The 16,098-nt window shown below is 36.5% G+C and overlaps 1 protein-coding gene across 3 annotated transcripts in view; it reads left to right on the forward strand.

Moving 5' to 3' along the window:
• The window catches only part of Kcnt2 (potassium sodium-activated channel subfamily T member 2), a 402,380-nt gene that overhangs the window by 316,058 nt on the left and 70,224 nt on the right, over positions 1 to 16,098 (forward strand). For all 3 annotated transcript variants that reach the window (XM_087580809.1, XM_087580810.1, NM_198762.2), the window contains 2 exon segments: positions 1,395 to 1,506; positions 12,348 to 12,449. In XM_087580809.1, the coding sequence (XP_087436935.1) occupies positions 1,395 to 1,506; positions 12,348 to 12,449 (214 nt within the window).

Consider the following 16,098-nt stretch of genomic DNA (forward strand, 5'->3'; position numbering starts at 1 on the left):
GGTTTTAGACCCTCTTGGGTAAAGAAGAGGATGTACAGGCTTCCCATGGAACTATGAAGGAGACTGTTTTGAAGAATAGTTTCAAGTATTCATAGGCATGGTCAAGACAGCCCATGGAAAGAGACCTGAGAAAAAGTCGTCATCAATAGTTGTCACACGCTGGGTACAAGGCCCCATAGGCTGCTCAAGTATTAGCATTTCCACCATTGCCTGACAGGTAGGAGTCATTTCAGCAACTTTCCATCAGCATCAGGAAATATTAGGCCCCAGGAGATGTGGAAACCAACCTCAGCAGTGTGGCTCAGGGATAGTGCTTCTCCTTTCAAACAAATGCATACTTTTGTAAAGTGCTGTCAAGTAATCAGATGCAGAAGCAGCAGCACCCTAAGCACTGGAGTTACTATGAAATGAGAGAGCAGCAGAAGTTTGATTTGGTTTTGAGAGTTCAAAGAGATGTATTATATCTCGAGGTTTTTGTAATTGCTAATCATTGAATTTAGGGATGAGTTCAAGCTACTAGTAGGCATTTAAGTGGTCTAGCTTAGGTAAACATAAAAGATATTGGTTTTGGGGGGAAGGCATATTACTATAGAAAAGAACTACATAACTACTGAAGTATCCCAAAATATTAGAATCAGAAAAGCTACATGTGATATATGAAGATTAGATTAGACCAGAGCAGCGACAGAGCATATATACAGTCATTTACTGTAACAACAGGATGCATTTCTCCGTGATGGTGAACAATCAAGTGAGTGTTTGTGGACTTGTGAAAATTTTAGAGTATAAAAAAAAGACATCAGAAAAGAAAGTAATACAAAAAAAATCTTAGCTTATTTGAACATCATTATTAGTGCTTTAACCTTGGCTTCAATTCATTGGTAAAATTTACCTGAATTATAGTATTTTCTTATCTCAGAAGCACATTGTACCAGGATTTGACCTTTAGAAAAAAATGTATTATTATTCTAGGCAGCCATAGCTTTAGAGAGCTCACAGAATGGACAACAAAAGCATCAAGTGAATTTTTTAACAATCCAAATATCTGTATATTTCACTTTAATATCATCCACAAAGTAATCTTAATAACTTCTTAAATCAACTTTATGAGTTCCTCTTCCATGTTGTTTCATAATTATGGAGATAAAATGTCTAATAAAAGGAAAATTGCTAAATTTATTTTTTCCTCACAGTACTAACATGTTGGTTAAAATATTGGGAAAAGTAGTGTTTCATTTTTCTTGTATTTTACAGATCATTTATGTGACAGTGCCTGCTGTTATAATTAGATATAGTTTTATACCTAAGGCTAACAATCACTCATTCATAAATATGTTATTATAGAGACATGCCATATTGGATTATTAGTGTGATGTGATTTTTCTTTAATTTAGGTTGTTTTCGAGTCTCAGTATTATCACTGAGCTTACTCATCCAGCAAATATGAGATTCATGCAATTCAGAGCCAAGGACTGTTACTCTCTTGCACTTTCAAAACTGGAAAAGGTAAGAAAGTTTGACTATTTTGGTTCAAAGAATTGGATGATACACCTTAAAAGGCTTTGGTGATTTCTTGTTACAGTTATGTAACTGGAACACCCTGAGGTAAAAGCAAGGTTTCTTGCTGACCTAGATGAAGAGGATACCACAGTCAAGCTGTGGCAAGGCATCTGTGCATGAAAACCAAGAGCAAAACACACTAAGGAATGGAAATTTTGTCTAATAAGAGTGTTTTAATGAGGCTACCTGATTAGGACCACTTGATGAGAATGCTAAATGGATGATCAATGATTTTACCAAGTCATATTCTATAGATGTTATGCTTTGGTTTTCCTTCTCAGGGACCAAGCTGTGTATGGTGTTCATGGCTTCTCTAATTTTGGGCAATGTCAGACTGCTAGATATCTTCCCAAGAGGGGAGGTTTATGACTCAGTAATTCACATAGACTGTAAATGTATACTTGGGGGGGGGGAGAGTGGTTAAATAATGCCTAATCATCAGATGCTTCATGGTTCTCCAAATGTCAGGGTCAAAGGTCAGTGTTTCAGCTCATTCTTATATGTGATGAGCTGCCTCATGTGTGCTCATCTCATATTTATATGTGATTGTGCAGCTTTATAGCACAATAGCCACACTAACAACAATAACTGGAATTCTTATCATCAGACTTGGTAATGCAAATACATATGGAAGAGTTTGCTTATGTGTTGTTTTGGGCAAGTCCAAGGCCAGTTGAACAGAATCAGATACAATATCTGGCCTCGGTGATGAATTTCACTGTTTTGACAGACACTGCCTGAACTTCTTGAAGATAGGTGGTGCCAAATGGGTTTTGGTTCTCTCTGTATATTTCCATCTCCATAGCCAACTCATATACTACATTAGTCTACTCTTACTATATTTAGGTTCCAGGAAATCATTAGTATTCTCTGCTTACTGGTATGGACAGTAAGCTTGATATGGTTTAAATAACTGTCAAGATTATACAGCTCTCCTGTCAATGTTGTAGGGGAAACAGCCATGGATGCTCAGAACCAACAACTTCCAGGATGCCACAACACTTCAATACATTGAAGGTCTTTTAGTGAGGGCTAAGTTGGCCTGGTTTCCATAAGCAAATCCAGTCGTTAGGAACCTGGGTAGACTGGGGATGACATGTATTTCAGCATTGTCTTTAGATGTGAGGTGAGACGGCGTAGTAATGAAGAAGCCAGACTCTAGGGTTGTGCTGGTCCAACTTTCCACTACTTCTCAGTAACAGATCTTGGATTAGTTATTTCCTTTTAACCTTGACATTCTTATCTGGTAAGTGGTGCTAAAAATAAGCAATGTAAAGGTATGGCGCTTAATAAAGGTGAAACAGCCCATCATTTTATTTTTTTATCCTTATTAACTTGAGTATTTCTTATTTACATTTCAATTGTTATTCCTCTTCCTGGTCTCCGGGCAAACATCCCCCTCCTCCCTCCCCTTCCTTATCGGTGTTCCCCTCCCCACCCTCCCCCCATTGCCGCCCTCCCCCCAACAGTCTAGTTCACTGGGGGTTCAGTCTTAGCAGGACCCAGGGCTTCCCCTTCCACTGGTGCTCTTACTAGGATATTCATTGCTACCTATGAGGTCAGAGTCCAGGGTCAGTCCATGTATAGTCTTTAGGTAGTAGCTTAGTCCCTGGAAGCTCTGGTTGCTTGGCATTGTTGTACATATGGGGTCTCGAGCCCCTTCAAGCTCTTCCAGTTCTTTCTCTGATTCCTTCAACGGGGGTCCTATTCTCAGTTCAGTGGTTTGCTGCTGGCATTCGCCTCTGTATTTTATTAAAAAATATTTTTAGTTATAGTAAAGGAATAAATGATATTTGTTCATATTGTCACAAATAAGTACCCCAGTATCTGTAATTACTTATTTGTATAAACCCTGATATAGAAATGTCACAATTGCAGGTGATATTTTCAGCAAAATGAATGTCTGAATTAGTTTAATTAAATATTTCTTACACTAAATATAAAAAGGCAAAATGGAGATTCATTTTATCTTTGAGCAGTTAATTAAAAATTAAATCTATTGACAAATTAGAAATCCTTTCTAACATTATAGAAAACTTTACTTGGATATGGTATAGAATAAAAAGTATGACATATTATGTTATATACTAAAAAGCTTATAAATATATCAGTAATTTATGTGTAACATTTAAGTAACCAATGACATTTTATGTTATGTACTAAGAAGCTTATAACTATATGAGTAATTCATATGTAACACTTAAGTAACCAATAACATACCTTTTGAATATATAACAGCCAATTATCTATCAGTGTTCATTATAGGAAAAATAAAATCTGTATATCGTTGCAATAAGTAAGAAATTAAGTTACTTAGCAAAGGTCTTGCTGGACACTCATGAAAATCCATTCTATGGAATTCTATTTGGTTAAAAAGATTTATTTTGAGATTTATTGTCCAGGAAAGAGGACAGTACTGGAAAACTTGTTAGGATACTGAAGTTAGAGAAAGTGGAAAACCTGCTTGTTGACTGGATTACAGAAAGCAGGAGTACAGGGGTCTTTGCAGTCCTAGAGGGTTTCTCTGGGAAAGTAACACTTTCTATGTGTTAGGTGTTGCACCTGTGATGATACAGGCAGGGAAAATTGGTGCTCCTTCTTGGGGTTCTTAATCTTATTTATAAAAACTTAAAATGGATTCCAATGGAAGTTCAGGGCAATTTTATTGATGTTTAAAAGAAAAACCACTCCAGGGCAGTCAAGTAGAGAAGAAGAATACATTGCTATGCTTGATCATTGAGCAACTCTCTGTCTCTAGGGATGAATGGACACCTTCAGATGATCTGGGTCTAGAAAGAAACCTATGAAATGAGTCTTTTAAAAAATATGTAAATATTTGTCTTATGTAGTAGTAGCAATAGTAATAGTAGTCTTGGTCATCATCGTTTGTGTGTGTGTGTGTGTGTGTGTGTGTGTGTGTGTGTGTGTGTGTGTATACATGTAGGCATGTATTGATACCTGTGTGCCACACTCCACCTCTGCAGCACAGAAGGAAATATTCCCTGTCATGTATCCCTTCCCAGGGTGGGTTCCAAGAATTTAACTGTGTTGTCAAGATTCTCTAGCAAATACTTTTACCCACTAAGCCATTGTGCCAACCCTGGACCACAGATGGCATTCTCCAAAAAATACACTGGATGAGTTGTGGGGATTTCTTAAGTGGACAGTCCAACAGAAGGCCAGAGAGGCCTCCCTGGTTCTGATGCTTTATCAAATGCAAAGGTGACAAGTGCATGTCTTGTGCTCCTCTCATCACAACAACGTATCATCACAATAAGAGCTTCAGGTTCAAAATGGAAAATAGCTGCAAGCAGTATCACTGGACTGCAGCAAATTCCCAATTGTCCTCTTTGAAGATGTGTCACCAAAAATGATCCCTGGTCATATAATACAGTTGCTAAGCCCTGTCTTCTCTTTCCTGAAGCTCAGTTCAAGTTTCCTACTAAATTAGCTTATTCATATCAGTTCAGTCAATTCAAAGAATTTTCACTATAGATTACTTATTAAAACTTAATAAATTCATGCATTTGTTTCTGATTGATTTCATAGCTAGACCTAGTCTCATAATTCCTTCCTGAATGTAGATTTTGTGTCATTTTATACTTGTCTCTTTAATTCACATTTTTCTCTAGTGTTCACAGGAGATGATTTGAGATTATTAAGATAGTAACTTGGAGTCAGGCTTTGATGTTTAACTCCCTCTTCCCATTTCTCCATTCATCCATCTTCTATTTTGTCAACATCAGAAGGAAACTACAATAAATATATAACACTATTCCTGAAGTCAGTTGTAAGCAATTTGAATCTTCCATAAACCAGGATTGGGATGGGAATGCACTTTCCCCATTCATAAGCCATTGGTTTAGTCAACCACGTAGTGATGTCTAATGAGAGTTTGAGAAATGTGGTCCACACATATCTAGAAAAACTGGCCAATAGTAAACTGAACAGTCAGTATGCTTCTGTCATACACAGCATGTCTCCCAAATAGATATTTTCTTCAAATTTAAACATCTTGCTAAAATATATCATTATTAATTTGCATTTTCAATTCATTTGGCTCTCGCTTCATTGTTTTTGCTCGCTGAATAATCAAATTATCTTTCTTATACATTTTTTGTATAAAATATTTCACAATTCTCTTAATGATGGTACACAGCAAACATCACAACAGAAAAGAGTATGAGAGGTAGGCAGAAACGGAGTAGCTGAAGGGAAGTAAAGAAACAGGACAGGAAGTTAGAAGTACTTTCCTTCACAGTATATATCTTTTATGTCACAGACAGATAACACAGACACACCCACACACACACACACACACACCATACACAGAAACACATACCATACAGATACACAAACACCAAACAAACACACACTTATACATGCCATTCATTCATGTGATGTATGAACAGTTTTCTTTGCAACTGCTTCCTTTAACTTTGCTTATAAACGTAACTGCTCACCAATGATAACATAGCAGACTTTATCATTTTAATTATGCAATGATGTGAGATGCTAAACGTTAGCTCTGGATTGATGGGAATAATATGTAATAATGTAAAAGATTAACTACTACATGAACAGACTTCATGGATAAATACAACAGACAATAATCTCCCGATACAAGACGAAACAGCAGAGAATTGATACCATAATAGAAAGAGTCATATCCAATATCTGTAGTTAGTAGGGAGCCAAAGAAGGCAGGAGAGGATTTACTAATAATTAGGGATATATTGTGTAGGAGCATTAGAAAAGATGTTAAATTTTTTTCATTTGTTCATTATGTAAAAGAAATGAGGAATAATTTTGTACATCATCTTAAATCAGACCTAAATTAAATTAAATTAAATTGAGTTAAAGGGAATGAATATTGATTGGATAACACAAAATGCCTTGCCAAATATTGACAGTATTAAAATTAAACAAAACACTTGGAAATTATAATATGATGGGTAACACAGATGTATAAAAATCATTAAAAATATTATTTTACTTTGCATTTTTCTGTATGGACAACTAAATTGAATATTTTTCATTAAAAATTCAGGAACTATAATTGCTAATTTGAATTGTGGTAACAAATGCCAATACTGTGTTAGATTCTTTAGTAAAGATTCATGTAGTTCTTACAAATTCTATTTATTCTGTCATTCAATTTTTCAAATGAATTTGAAGAAAATGCAATGTTGTATTTCTCTACAAAGGTTGATAAATAACATATCAATAATAAATCTAATATGGTAAGTAGGATTTAAAGCAACAGATTTTGTATCTTCATACTGGGCGATGAGCAGCCCTAAGGATTGATTTGCAATGAACATAGAGTGGATACTTACCCTTGTATATTCCTCAGAGTTGCCATGTTTTTAATTGTCTTGAAGATGAATACATATGTCCACACTCTAAAGCACATCATTTAAGAGATGCTGTGTAGGTAAATGATAAGAAAAGCTACTAGAGGTAGGGACTCTGTTATCAAATGTCAGAGAGGAAATGAAGGCATGTAAAAAAATGTATTTCAGAGAGAGGACAGGAGCCAATAATTTGTTCCAATGATTCTTGATTTATTTTGCCTCCCACGCTGTTCTATTACATCCAAAAAAATGTCATCTCTTTCCATATGGTATTGGATTGCCACATAGCAAACAAATTTTTTTGCCAGAATTAAATCTCATATTCTCAGAAAGGCATTTATGTGAGATTACAAATCTAGTCAAAAGATAGGTATGAAAAAGTGCATTAAATCAACTTAAATCTTTTAGCAATGATTTAAGTATCAAAAATCCTCTGCAGTGCTTTAGATAAATGCTTATCAAGAAAGTAGATCTCCAATAAATCTTGACTTGGATACAAAATTCTGTTTGGAAAGAAACTTTCCTGCTTAGTGTGAGATAGAACGGAAAGCCTTTGGTGGATAGGTAAGTACTCTACTTACGAGCTGTATGCTCATGGTTATCAGGATATTTTTTGTTTCTTGAATGTTTTAATGAGAAAAGAACTAGGTCACTTATCCCCTTTACTTCTTCTCTCTGTCCCTTTTCATGTTTCCCTCTGTGCCCCTCCTACTCTGAAACTGACTGTCCTTTTTAGTTTAATAATTACTGTTACATAAATACATATACATATATGCATAGTATGCAGAAATACAGAGGCCAGTTTTGTTTTTGTTTTTGTTTTTTTTGTTGTTGTTGTTGTTGTTGTTAATTATATGGCGTCAAGTTGACCACTCTGTATTTGCTAAAAAGAAAGGATAATTCTTCCTCTTTTACTAATTGTTAGTTAACTGTAGCTCTTTGTCTAGGGGTGGAGTCCCATAAAGTGTTCATCCTTCCACAATTGCATATCTATTGAAATTGGCATTGTTCTGGTCTTGTTTAGACTACTATTTCTAAAAGAGACAGTTTCACGGCAGACTTTCTGGTGTTCTGACTCTTAGAATCATTCCTCCAGTGCTTTTGTGATGTTTCCAGAACCATAGATATGAGATCTGTGGTGTGGGTATATCTGTTGACATTGGTATTAGCAGGACCATTGATCTCTACACTGTGACTTATTCTGATGTTCTCCATTTTCTGTAAAGAAGCTTCTTTGATGTGGGGTGGTTGTTGCATTTATCAAAGGAGACTTTCAATAAAAGCAGGATTGAAGTTCAGAGATCTGGAGTTAGGCCAAGGAAAGTTGGTTCATAGCCCTAGTTCCACTTTTAAGAGGGTTACAATGCCTGCATGTGCTACAATCAATAGTAGAAATAACTAGTATGACTTATAAAATACTGTAGAGGAATTTTCTTCTAGCAACATGGTTGCTCTGGCAAGGGTTCACATCCCTAGACTATTTATTTAGGTCTATATGATCCAGTTGGAATACAGACATGTTCTAAATTACAGAATGAACTGGCTAAATATAAACCATTAATACTTACCTTTAATCCCTAACAATGAAGTTTAGTTTATAGAAGGAACCAAACATGTTTTAAAGTAACCTCTAATTAAGGGGCAAAGTGATGAACCAGAGAAAGATTTGACAGCATGAGTCAGAGACATGATATCCCCAACTCACATGAGAACAGAAAAGAATGAAAGGCTATTTAAGGGCAGCACAGGGAGAAAAGGGGTATGTGTATGTGGACAGTTTTACAGAAACAGGTCGGAGAAATAACAAGCTAGACACAAGTAAACACAGAACTGGTGAGAGAAAAAAATGGCAGATTAGAATATATTGCCAAAGTTACTATGAAGCCAAGTAGGGCAATTTATTAAGAAGCTGAGTGAAGCCAGAATGAATCAGTCAGGTGGGAAGATTAGATTGATTGGAGGTTAGATAATTATAGCCTAGGGATAGTGAGAACAGAGCATGCTGTGGCCTCAATCTAATCCGTGTATTCACACAGCTTGGGTACAGTTTTCATCTCATAATCCCTCCGAGGAAATAAAAGGAATATTTATATCTGGCCCCTTTCTGAGCAAATAAAAACATCCTTCACAAAATACAAAATCAAGCAATACTAAAGAATGGTTATGTTGCAAAAGCGAAATGAATAGGACACTCCTTCATATCTTCAGACTTCCATTAAGTAACTCTAGTGAGACCACAGAGGTATTGAGCATCCCTCTTTCCTTTTTTTATTTCTTCTAGAATATGAATGTCACAAGTCTTATTATCTTCAATAAAATTTTGATGTATGCAGCTACTAAAAATTGAAGAGTTTATGTGCTCAAATGAAATTTCATTACCTATATGGAGGCCATATGCTGTTTCTGACATGTTTGTATGTAGCAGGAAGCAAATGCATGGTCTGTAGTCTCATGGGACACAGAGTGTAAGGGAGACATACAAACAGTAAACAGCTTTCTAGAAAGAATTAAGGAGTTATAAATGTAAGTAGTTGAAGATCATATAAAGAGTAATTGATTAGGGCCTGCTCTAAGGTGACAGACCTCTGTGGTAAAGTAATAGTTTTGTTACAACAACAACCAAACCAGTGTGCTAAAATGATTGGAAGGCACATTGTAGGGAGAACATATAAATTCTTTAAGACTATAAATTATTTAACCTATCAAAAGAATGTTAATAGACTGTAATATTTTCCAAGTGGTTACAATATATAATGTCTATTGATATTTTATTTATTGCAATAACAAAGCGATCGGGAAGCTAATATCATCCTGTAAGGAAACAGGAACAGGGGCAGTAAGTAAAGTCTTTGAGGTCATACAATGCATTACTTGACTCAAGCCCTGTTATATATTTCTGTCAATCACCAGACCATGCCATACTGCACTACCTGTTTGTTATTTTTAACAAATTTAAATATAAAACAATCTTAAAATTTGAAGAAGTGTTTTAAATGATTCGATTGCCCTGGGGAATCATGTGAAAAATAGGTATTTTTGGGTATTGCATACTTCAAAAAAATAAAGCTAGAAGAGATTCCTTGGTTAAGAAAAAATTATCTCTATCAGAAAATAGATGAGCAGGCTAATCTGTGTGAAGAAATCATGATAGATCCAAGAATACCCATACTGATCCACTAAGCTCGTGAGAGATTTCAGTTGGTTTGAGAATACATTCCAAGGACTAAAACATTTCTTGTTCTGTAAATAAAAAAACTTTTTCTTAATCACAGAATTTCTGGTTTTCTATACTCCAGGCAGGTCTAATTATAGGGTAAATGGACTCAATTTATAAACAGAAACTGAGTTGCCAGGAAGGACATTAATTAGCAGTGAGGTTGTCTTGGGGTAAAAAGATTTGTGGTTAGAAAATGCTAGGTTTGCTTGTTATAGGAAGACTTTAGCTGAAGGAATAAAAGAACACTGTACTAATGGTAGATGTTAGGAACTCAGTAGATATACAGGTTATGGAAAGGGTCACAACATCCTTTCTTTGAAAAATTAGGCGTCTTTGGTGATGATTTACTAGTGAGGTGGTTATTCTGAGATCAAATTTACTAAATGGTATTTAGGTTAAAACTCGTGGATGGATTTAAGGTTGAATATATAAGTGAACATGAGGACTTTCCTGAGAAATTACACATGAAAATGTTAAAACTCCATGTTCAATTACATCATGATAGGAAAGAAATGGGAAGAAATCTGGGATGGAATCATATTCTTTATCCACATGTCACACTCTTTCTGTCTTCATTGTGAACAGCAAAGCTATGAACATAGAGGTACAAATATCACTGTGGTATGTTCAATTAGAGTCATTTGTATGCGAGACATGGCACAGAAGCACCGTAATGGAGTTACATTTCACTTGGGAAAAGCCACAGTAGTGATTTCCATAGTAGTTGTAGTAGTTTATGTTCAAGTTCCTTTCTGTACATCCTCATATTTTGTTTTGTGGTCACAACATTCAGAAAAGCCTCTCTCTCAGTCATTCTTTTTAAAAGGAGGAAACGAAGATTTTTTTTTTTTTTTTTAGATTCCCAAAATTTGCTTCATTAAAATTGGGCCTTCAGTTTAAGAAGTAGATTTCTTATTTGCATAGCTGTTTCACTCTGTTTTAGTAGAGCTTACAGAGAAGAAATAGTATTTGTCGTAGTGTCCAGTAAGTACAAGGTTAACTTTCTTACGATGCCTCTTTCACTTGTTAATACATGAAATATTTGCTGTCTGCATTTCTGCCTCTTAATAAGAAGACAATAGAGGTTTGTTTTGTTTTGAAACAAGGGCTCCTGTAAAACATAATGGTCTCAAACGTATGCTTCATCAGCCTCAGCCTTCCAAGTTTGTACCACTGCCTCCAAACATCAATAGAATTATGTTTAAAGAAACTACTGTGCATCCTAAATACACATGAATTTTCGTTTGGAAATGTAAATATGTGTGTGTGTGAGAAGATGAGAGAGATGAAGAAGTAAACTAAAGTGATGGAGTGTGATATAAATATTCACTTTATTGGAGCAGCTTCTCCAATATTGCTACTTTGAAATGGGGCCAATACACCATGCCCAATATACCATAGACTGGAGAGGCGCTTAGATGGGTGTTTATTTCAGTAGTAGATCACCGGGAGTCTCAGGTTCATGTGCCCACTTGTGACATGAAGGGTGGTGGGTGGCACATATTTCAGTTCAAGGCTGGCACATGGTTGAAGGATTTTGGCCCTTAGGGCATTGACCTCTTTCATGAGAACTCTGAGTTTGTGATAGGATGAAATTAGTTTCTCAGTACTTGACCCTGCAATGTAAAAATCTTGGTGATTATGACCACAACACATTGATCTGGGGCAACATGACCATTCCAGACCAGCATGGGCTCTTACATGCATAAAGTTTTTCTCATTTAAAGGCAAGTCTTAGCATCACAATATGCTATGTAACTTAAGTAACTGTTCAGGATTAATTCGACTACTTTTTATTATGTCATTTATTACAATAAGAACAACTGTATGTACAGGAAGTGTTAGCATTCTGAATTATGATATGTTCCAATAGATTTTAAGAAGTTAATTGAGGGGTTGGGGATTTAGCTCAGTGGTAGAGCGCTTGCCTAGCGAGCACAAGGCCCTGGGTTTGGTCCCCAGCTCCGAAAAAAGAAAAAAAAAGAAGTTAATTGAAATCAAAAATATTCTTAAATTTTTACTTTTAATCATACCCATGCTCATACATACACACACAAGAAAATCTACAAAAATCAGTTTTAAGCAACAATGGGGCACATTTATCGTTAATAGCTGAATATGAATTTCTTTTATCATATTTGCTGTGAAGATTTGCCCACATAGCAGTGCTTAAAATATAGATGCTCACAGCTTCTTCCTCTGATTCCGAACAGAAAGAGCGAGAACGAGGTTCTAACCTGGCCTTCATGTTCCGACTGCCTTTCGCTGCGGGGAGAGTGTTCAGCATCAGTATGCTGGACACGCTGCTTTATCAGGTACACAATCTCTCCTCTTCCTTTCCTTCCTTTGTTTATACTTTGAAGTATAAACGGTTGGTTTATATTTCACCTGGATTTTAAGTGAAAACATTGCTAGTGATGTTTCAAACTCTTATCGTAGAAGTTTGTTTGACGCAGTTAAGTATGCTTTCGTGTATTTAATCACATAAATGCTGATATCCAACATCTTATTCAAGAATATACTTTCAAATTTGGCCTGAATTCAAGTGCTCACAACTGCAAACACACATACAAGTAAGATTATATAGACTGAGCAGGTTGACTTTAGAAATATGGACTATGTACATCCATACAAAAATCATAAATTTGAAAGGGATCAAGGAGGGTATATAGGGACGTTTGAAAGAAAGAAAGTGAGGGGGTAAATGATGTAATTATATTATAATCTCAAAAATTATTGAAGTAATCTTAAAAGCATTAAGTACATATAAACACACATACCATATATATATATATGAGCTCGAAGACCTGAATTACTACCTAAGAACTGAGAATGGAAACAGAGCTAAAACCTAAAGGTAACTCCTAAAGGTTGTCCTGTTTTTCACAGTTCACTGATCAATTTTTGAGTTCTCTGTCTCTGTCTTTGTATGCCTCTGTCTGTCTGTCTTTCTGTCTGTCTCTATCTCTCTCTTGCTTCTTCCTCACAATAGTAACAAAAGCAATAATAAAACTAAAAGAGTCTATAAAATTTTTTCTTGTATTCCTGGGAACCAGTTTCATGTGAAATTTATTAATGTATTATTATTCCAAGCATGCCCTTGAACTACTTGGTTTTCTACAGAAAAGCAACCAAAAAGGTAAAGCTAGCATTGCTTATTAGAACTTTCTTTTTTTCAGATTTTAAGTAGATTGCAATGTGTTAGGATTCTAAACTGAAGATATTTAAGTATCCAATAATTTTTGCTTACTTTATATGGATACATGAAGCAGTTTGTAACTCATAGCCATTTAGTTAGTCACGAAATACCAAGGTCCCATTGCTGTTTCTGCACAGTACGCTCATATAAAGCAGTAGAAAAATCCAGATATTTCACACAAACATATCATGGTCTACTTTTTTATTATTCTTATTCTTTTGCTATTTATGCCTGCAGCTGCATCATAGTGATGTTTCCTGTACTCCGATTGGTTAGTCACTAAACATGTTCATTTAAAGGGAAAATACATTTACAGAGTTTTATTTCATAGCATTAGGTGCACATTAAGCACCTTGACGTTTTATTGTCTACACTGATTTTAACTGTATATTTGTTGCACTCTTCTACAACTGTCTGCCTGTCTACAGTAGTCGCAAGATATCTGCAGTTTTTCTGCTTAGCCTCTGTGCTTAGCTAACTGTCCCTGTCTGATGGGTGTCAGGAGCCACCTGCTTATCAGGAAAGGTGCCACAGCAAACAATGAGCAACGAGCAGTGTCTTAGTCATGGTTTCTATTCCTGCACAAATATCATGACCAAGAAACAAGTCGGGGAGGAAAGGGTTTATTCAACTTACACTTCCACATTGCTGTTCATCACCAAAGAGAGTCAGGACTGGAACTCAAGCAGGTCAGGAAGCAGAAGCTGATGCAAAGACCATAGAGGGATGTTTCTTATTGGCTTGCTTTCCTTGACTTGCTCAGCTTGCTCTCTTATAGAACCCAAGACAACCAGTCCAGGGATGGGACCACCCACAATGGGCTGGGTCCTTCCCCCTTGATCTCTGATTGAGAAAATTCCTTACAACTGGGTCTCATGGAGGCATTTCTTCAATTGAGACTATTTTCTCTGTGATAACTTCAGTTTGTGTCAAGTTCACACATAAATCAGTTCGTAAAGTAGTATCCGTGTTTTTTACTAATGCTTTCAGATAATTTATCTAGGTAATCCAGGAGGTTGGCCTGTACCCAATCTCCCCACATATGAGTGTATTCATCTCTTGAAGAAAAAATTGCAACCCAGCTTCATTTTTTCTTTTTCCTTTCCCTTTTTTTGTTTCTTTTTAAAAGTATGCTTGAATAGCAGCTGTTGAAGCTGAGAGATTGTATCAATCACAAAGACGTGATTAACTACTATCCTAAAACTAGTCTTATTATCAAGTGATACAATGACCCTGCAAAAGTGTAGACCCATTTTTAAGCCTTCTTTGGTCTGATTTTTCCATTGTGTTATCAAGAGACATGGTTAATTGTTTGTTGAAATTAATGCAGACTCAATTACGATTTGAAGGCTTTGAATTATAGCAGATTAGATAATTCATCTAATAATGTGCTTGTGGTTAAGAACTAAGTCCTGAGTTCTATCTCTGGGACTGTCTTAGGGTTTTACTGTTGTGAACAGACACCATGACCAAGGCAAGTCTAATAAAGAAAACACTTAATTGAGGCTGGCTTATAGATTCAGAGGTTCAGTCCTTCATCATCAACGTGGGAACATGGCAACATCCAGGCAGACATAGTGCAGGAGTAGCTGAGAGGTCTACATCTTCATCTGAAGGCTGCTAGTGGAAGACTGACTTACAGGCAACTAGGGTGAGGGTCTTAAAGTCCACACCCACAGTGACAAATCTATTCCAATAAGACCATATCGCCACATAGAGCCACTCCCCTGGATCAAGCATCTTCAAACCATTATATTCCACTCCCTGGCCCCCATAGGCTTGTTCAAACACATGAATCTATGGAGAGCCATACGTAAACATAGCATGATGCAAAATACATTTAGTCCAACTTCAAAAGTCCCCATAGTCTATAGCAGTCTCAACAACATTAAAAGTCCAAATTTCAAAGTCTCTTCTGAGATTCATCCTACCCTTTAACTGTAATTCCCAAAGCAAGTCAGTAAACCAGCTGGGCAAACATCATACTCTGCATCTCCATGGCTGATGTTAAAGCAGTCTTCAGATCTCCAACTACTTTTTCATCTGTGTTGACTGCAACAAACTGCTTTCCCCTGGGCTGGTTCCACTCTGCAAGTGGGTTTCCTTAGCACATATCCCACCACTCTGGTATCTTTAATAACTTGTGATCTCCAAGTCGACTTCAATGTTATATCTTTATGTTTCAATGTCTGGGATCCACACATAATCTTCTGGGATTCTCCAAAGAGTTAATGTCACTTCTCCAGGTCTGCCCTCTGTAGCTCAGGTTGACCCACTCTACTGCCACTACTCTTCTTGGTGGTCATTCCCTGGTACTGACATCTCCAATACTCTGGGGTTTTCCACTGCAACTAGGCTTCACTAGTATGCTTTCTTCATGGTGCCAAGCATTAACTTCTTTGCAAGACCCCCTCAGTCCTGAGCCATCAACTGCCACTGAGGCTGCACCTTAACCAATATACTGCTATGGCCTCTCACAGTGCCAAGCCTCAACTGCTCTTCATGACACCTTCAAAACTGGCACCACCTGGGTACCTCTTGCACATTACCAAGTGCAGCGGCAGCATGAGGTACAAGCTTGGCTATTTCTGAAACACAGCTTCTTTATGCTCTCAGAAAATACCAGAAGACAACCTCAGTAATGCTCCTCTCTTCTTATCTCCACTAAGTTATTGGCTCCATCTAACCAGCAGCAATAGTCCCAGTGGTCCTTTCTATTCAGTACTCTAAAGCCAGAGCCCCATGGACATAGCTGCCAAATTCTG

Source organism: Rattus norvegicus, chromosome 13 (genome assembly GCF_021556685.1).
Source record: "Rattus norvegicus strain SHRSP/BbbUtx chromosome 13, alternate assembly SHRSP_T2T, whole genome shotgun sequence".
Taxonomy (NCBI): domain Eukaryota; kingdom Metazoa; phylum Chordata; class Mammalia; order Rodentia; family Muridae; genus Rattus; species Rattus norvegicus.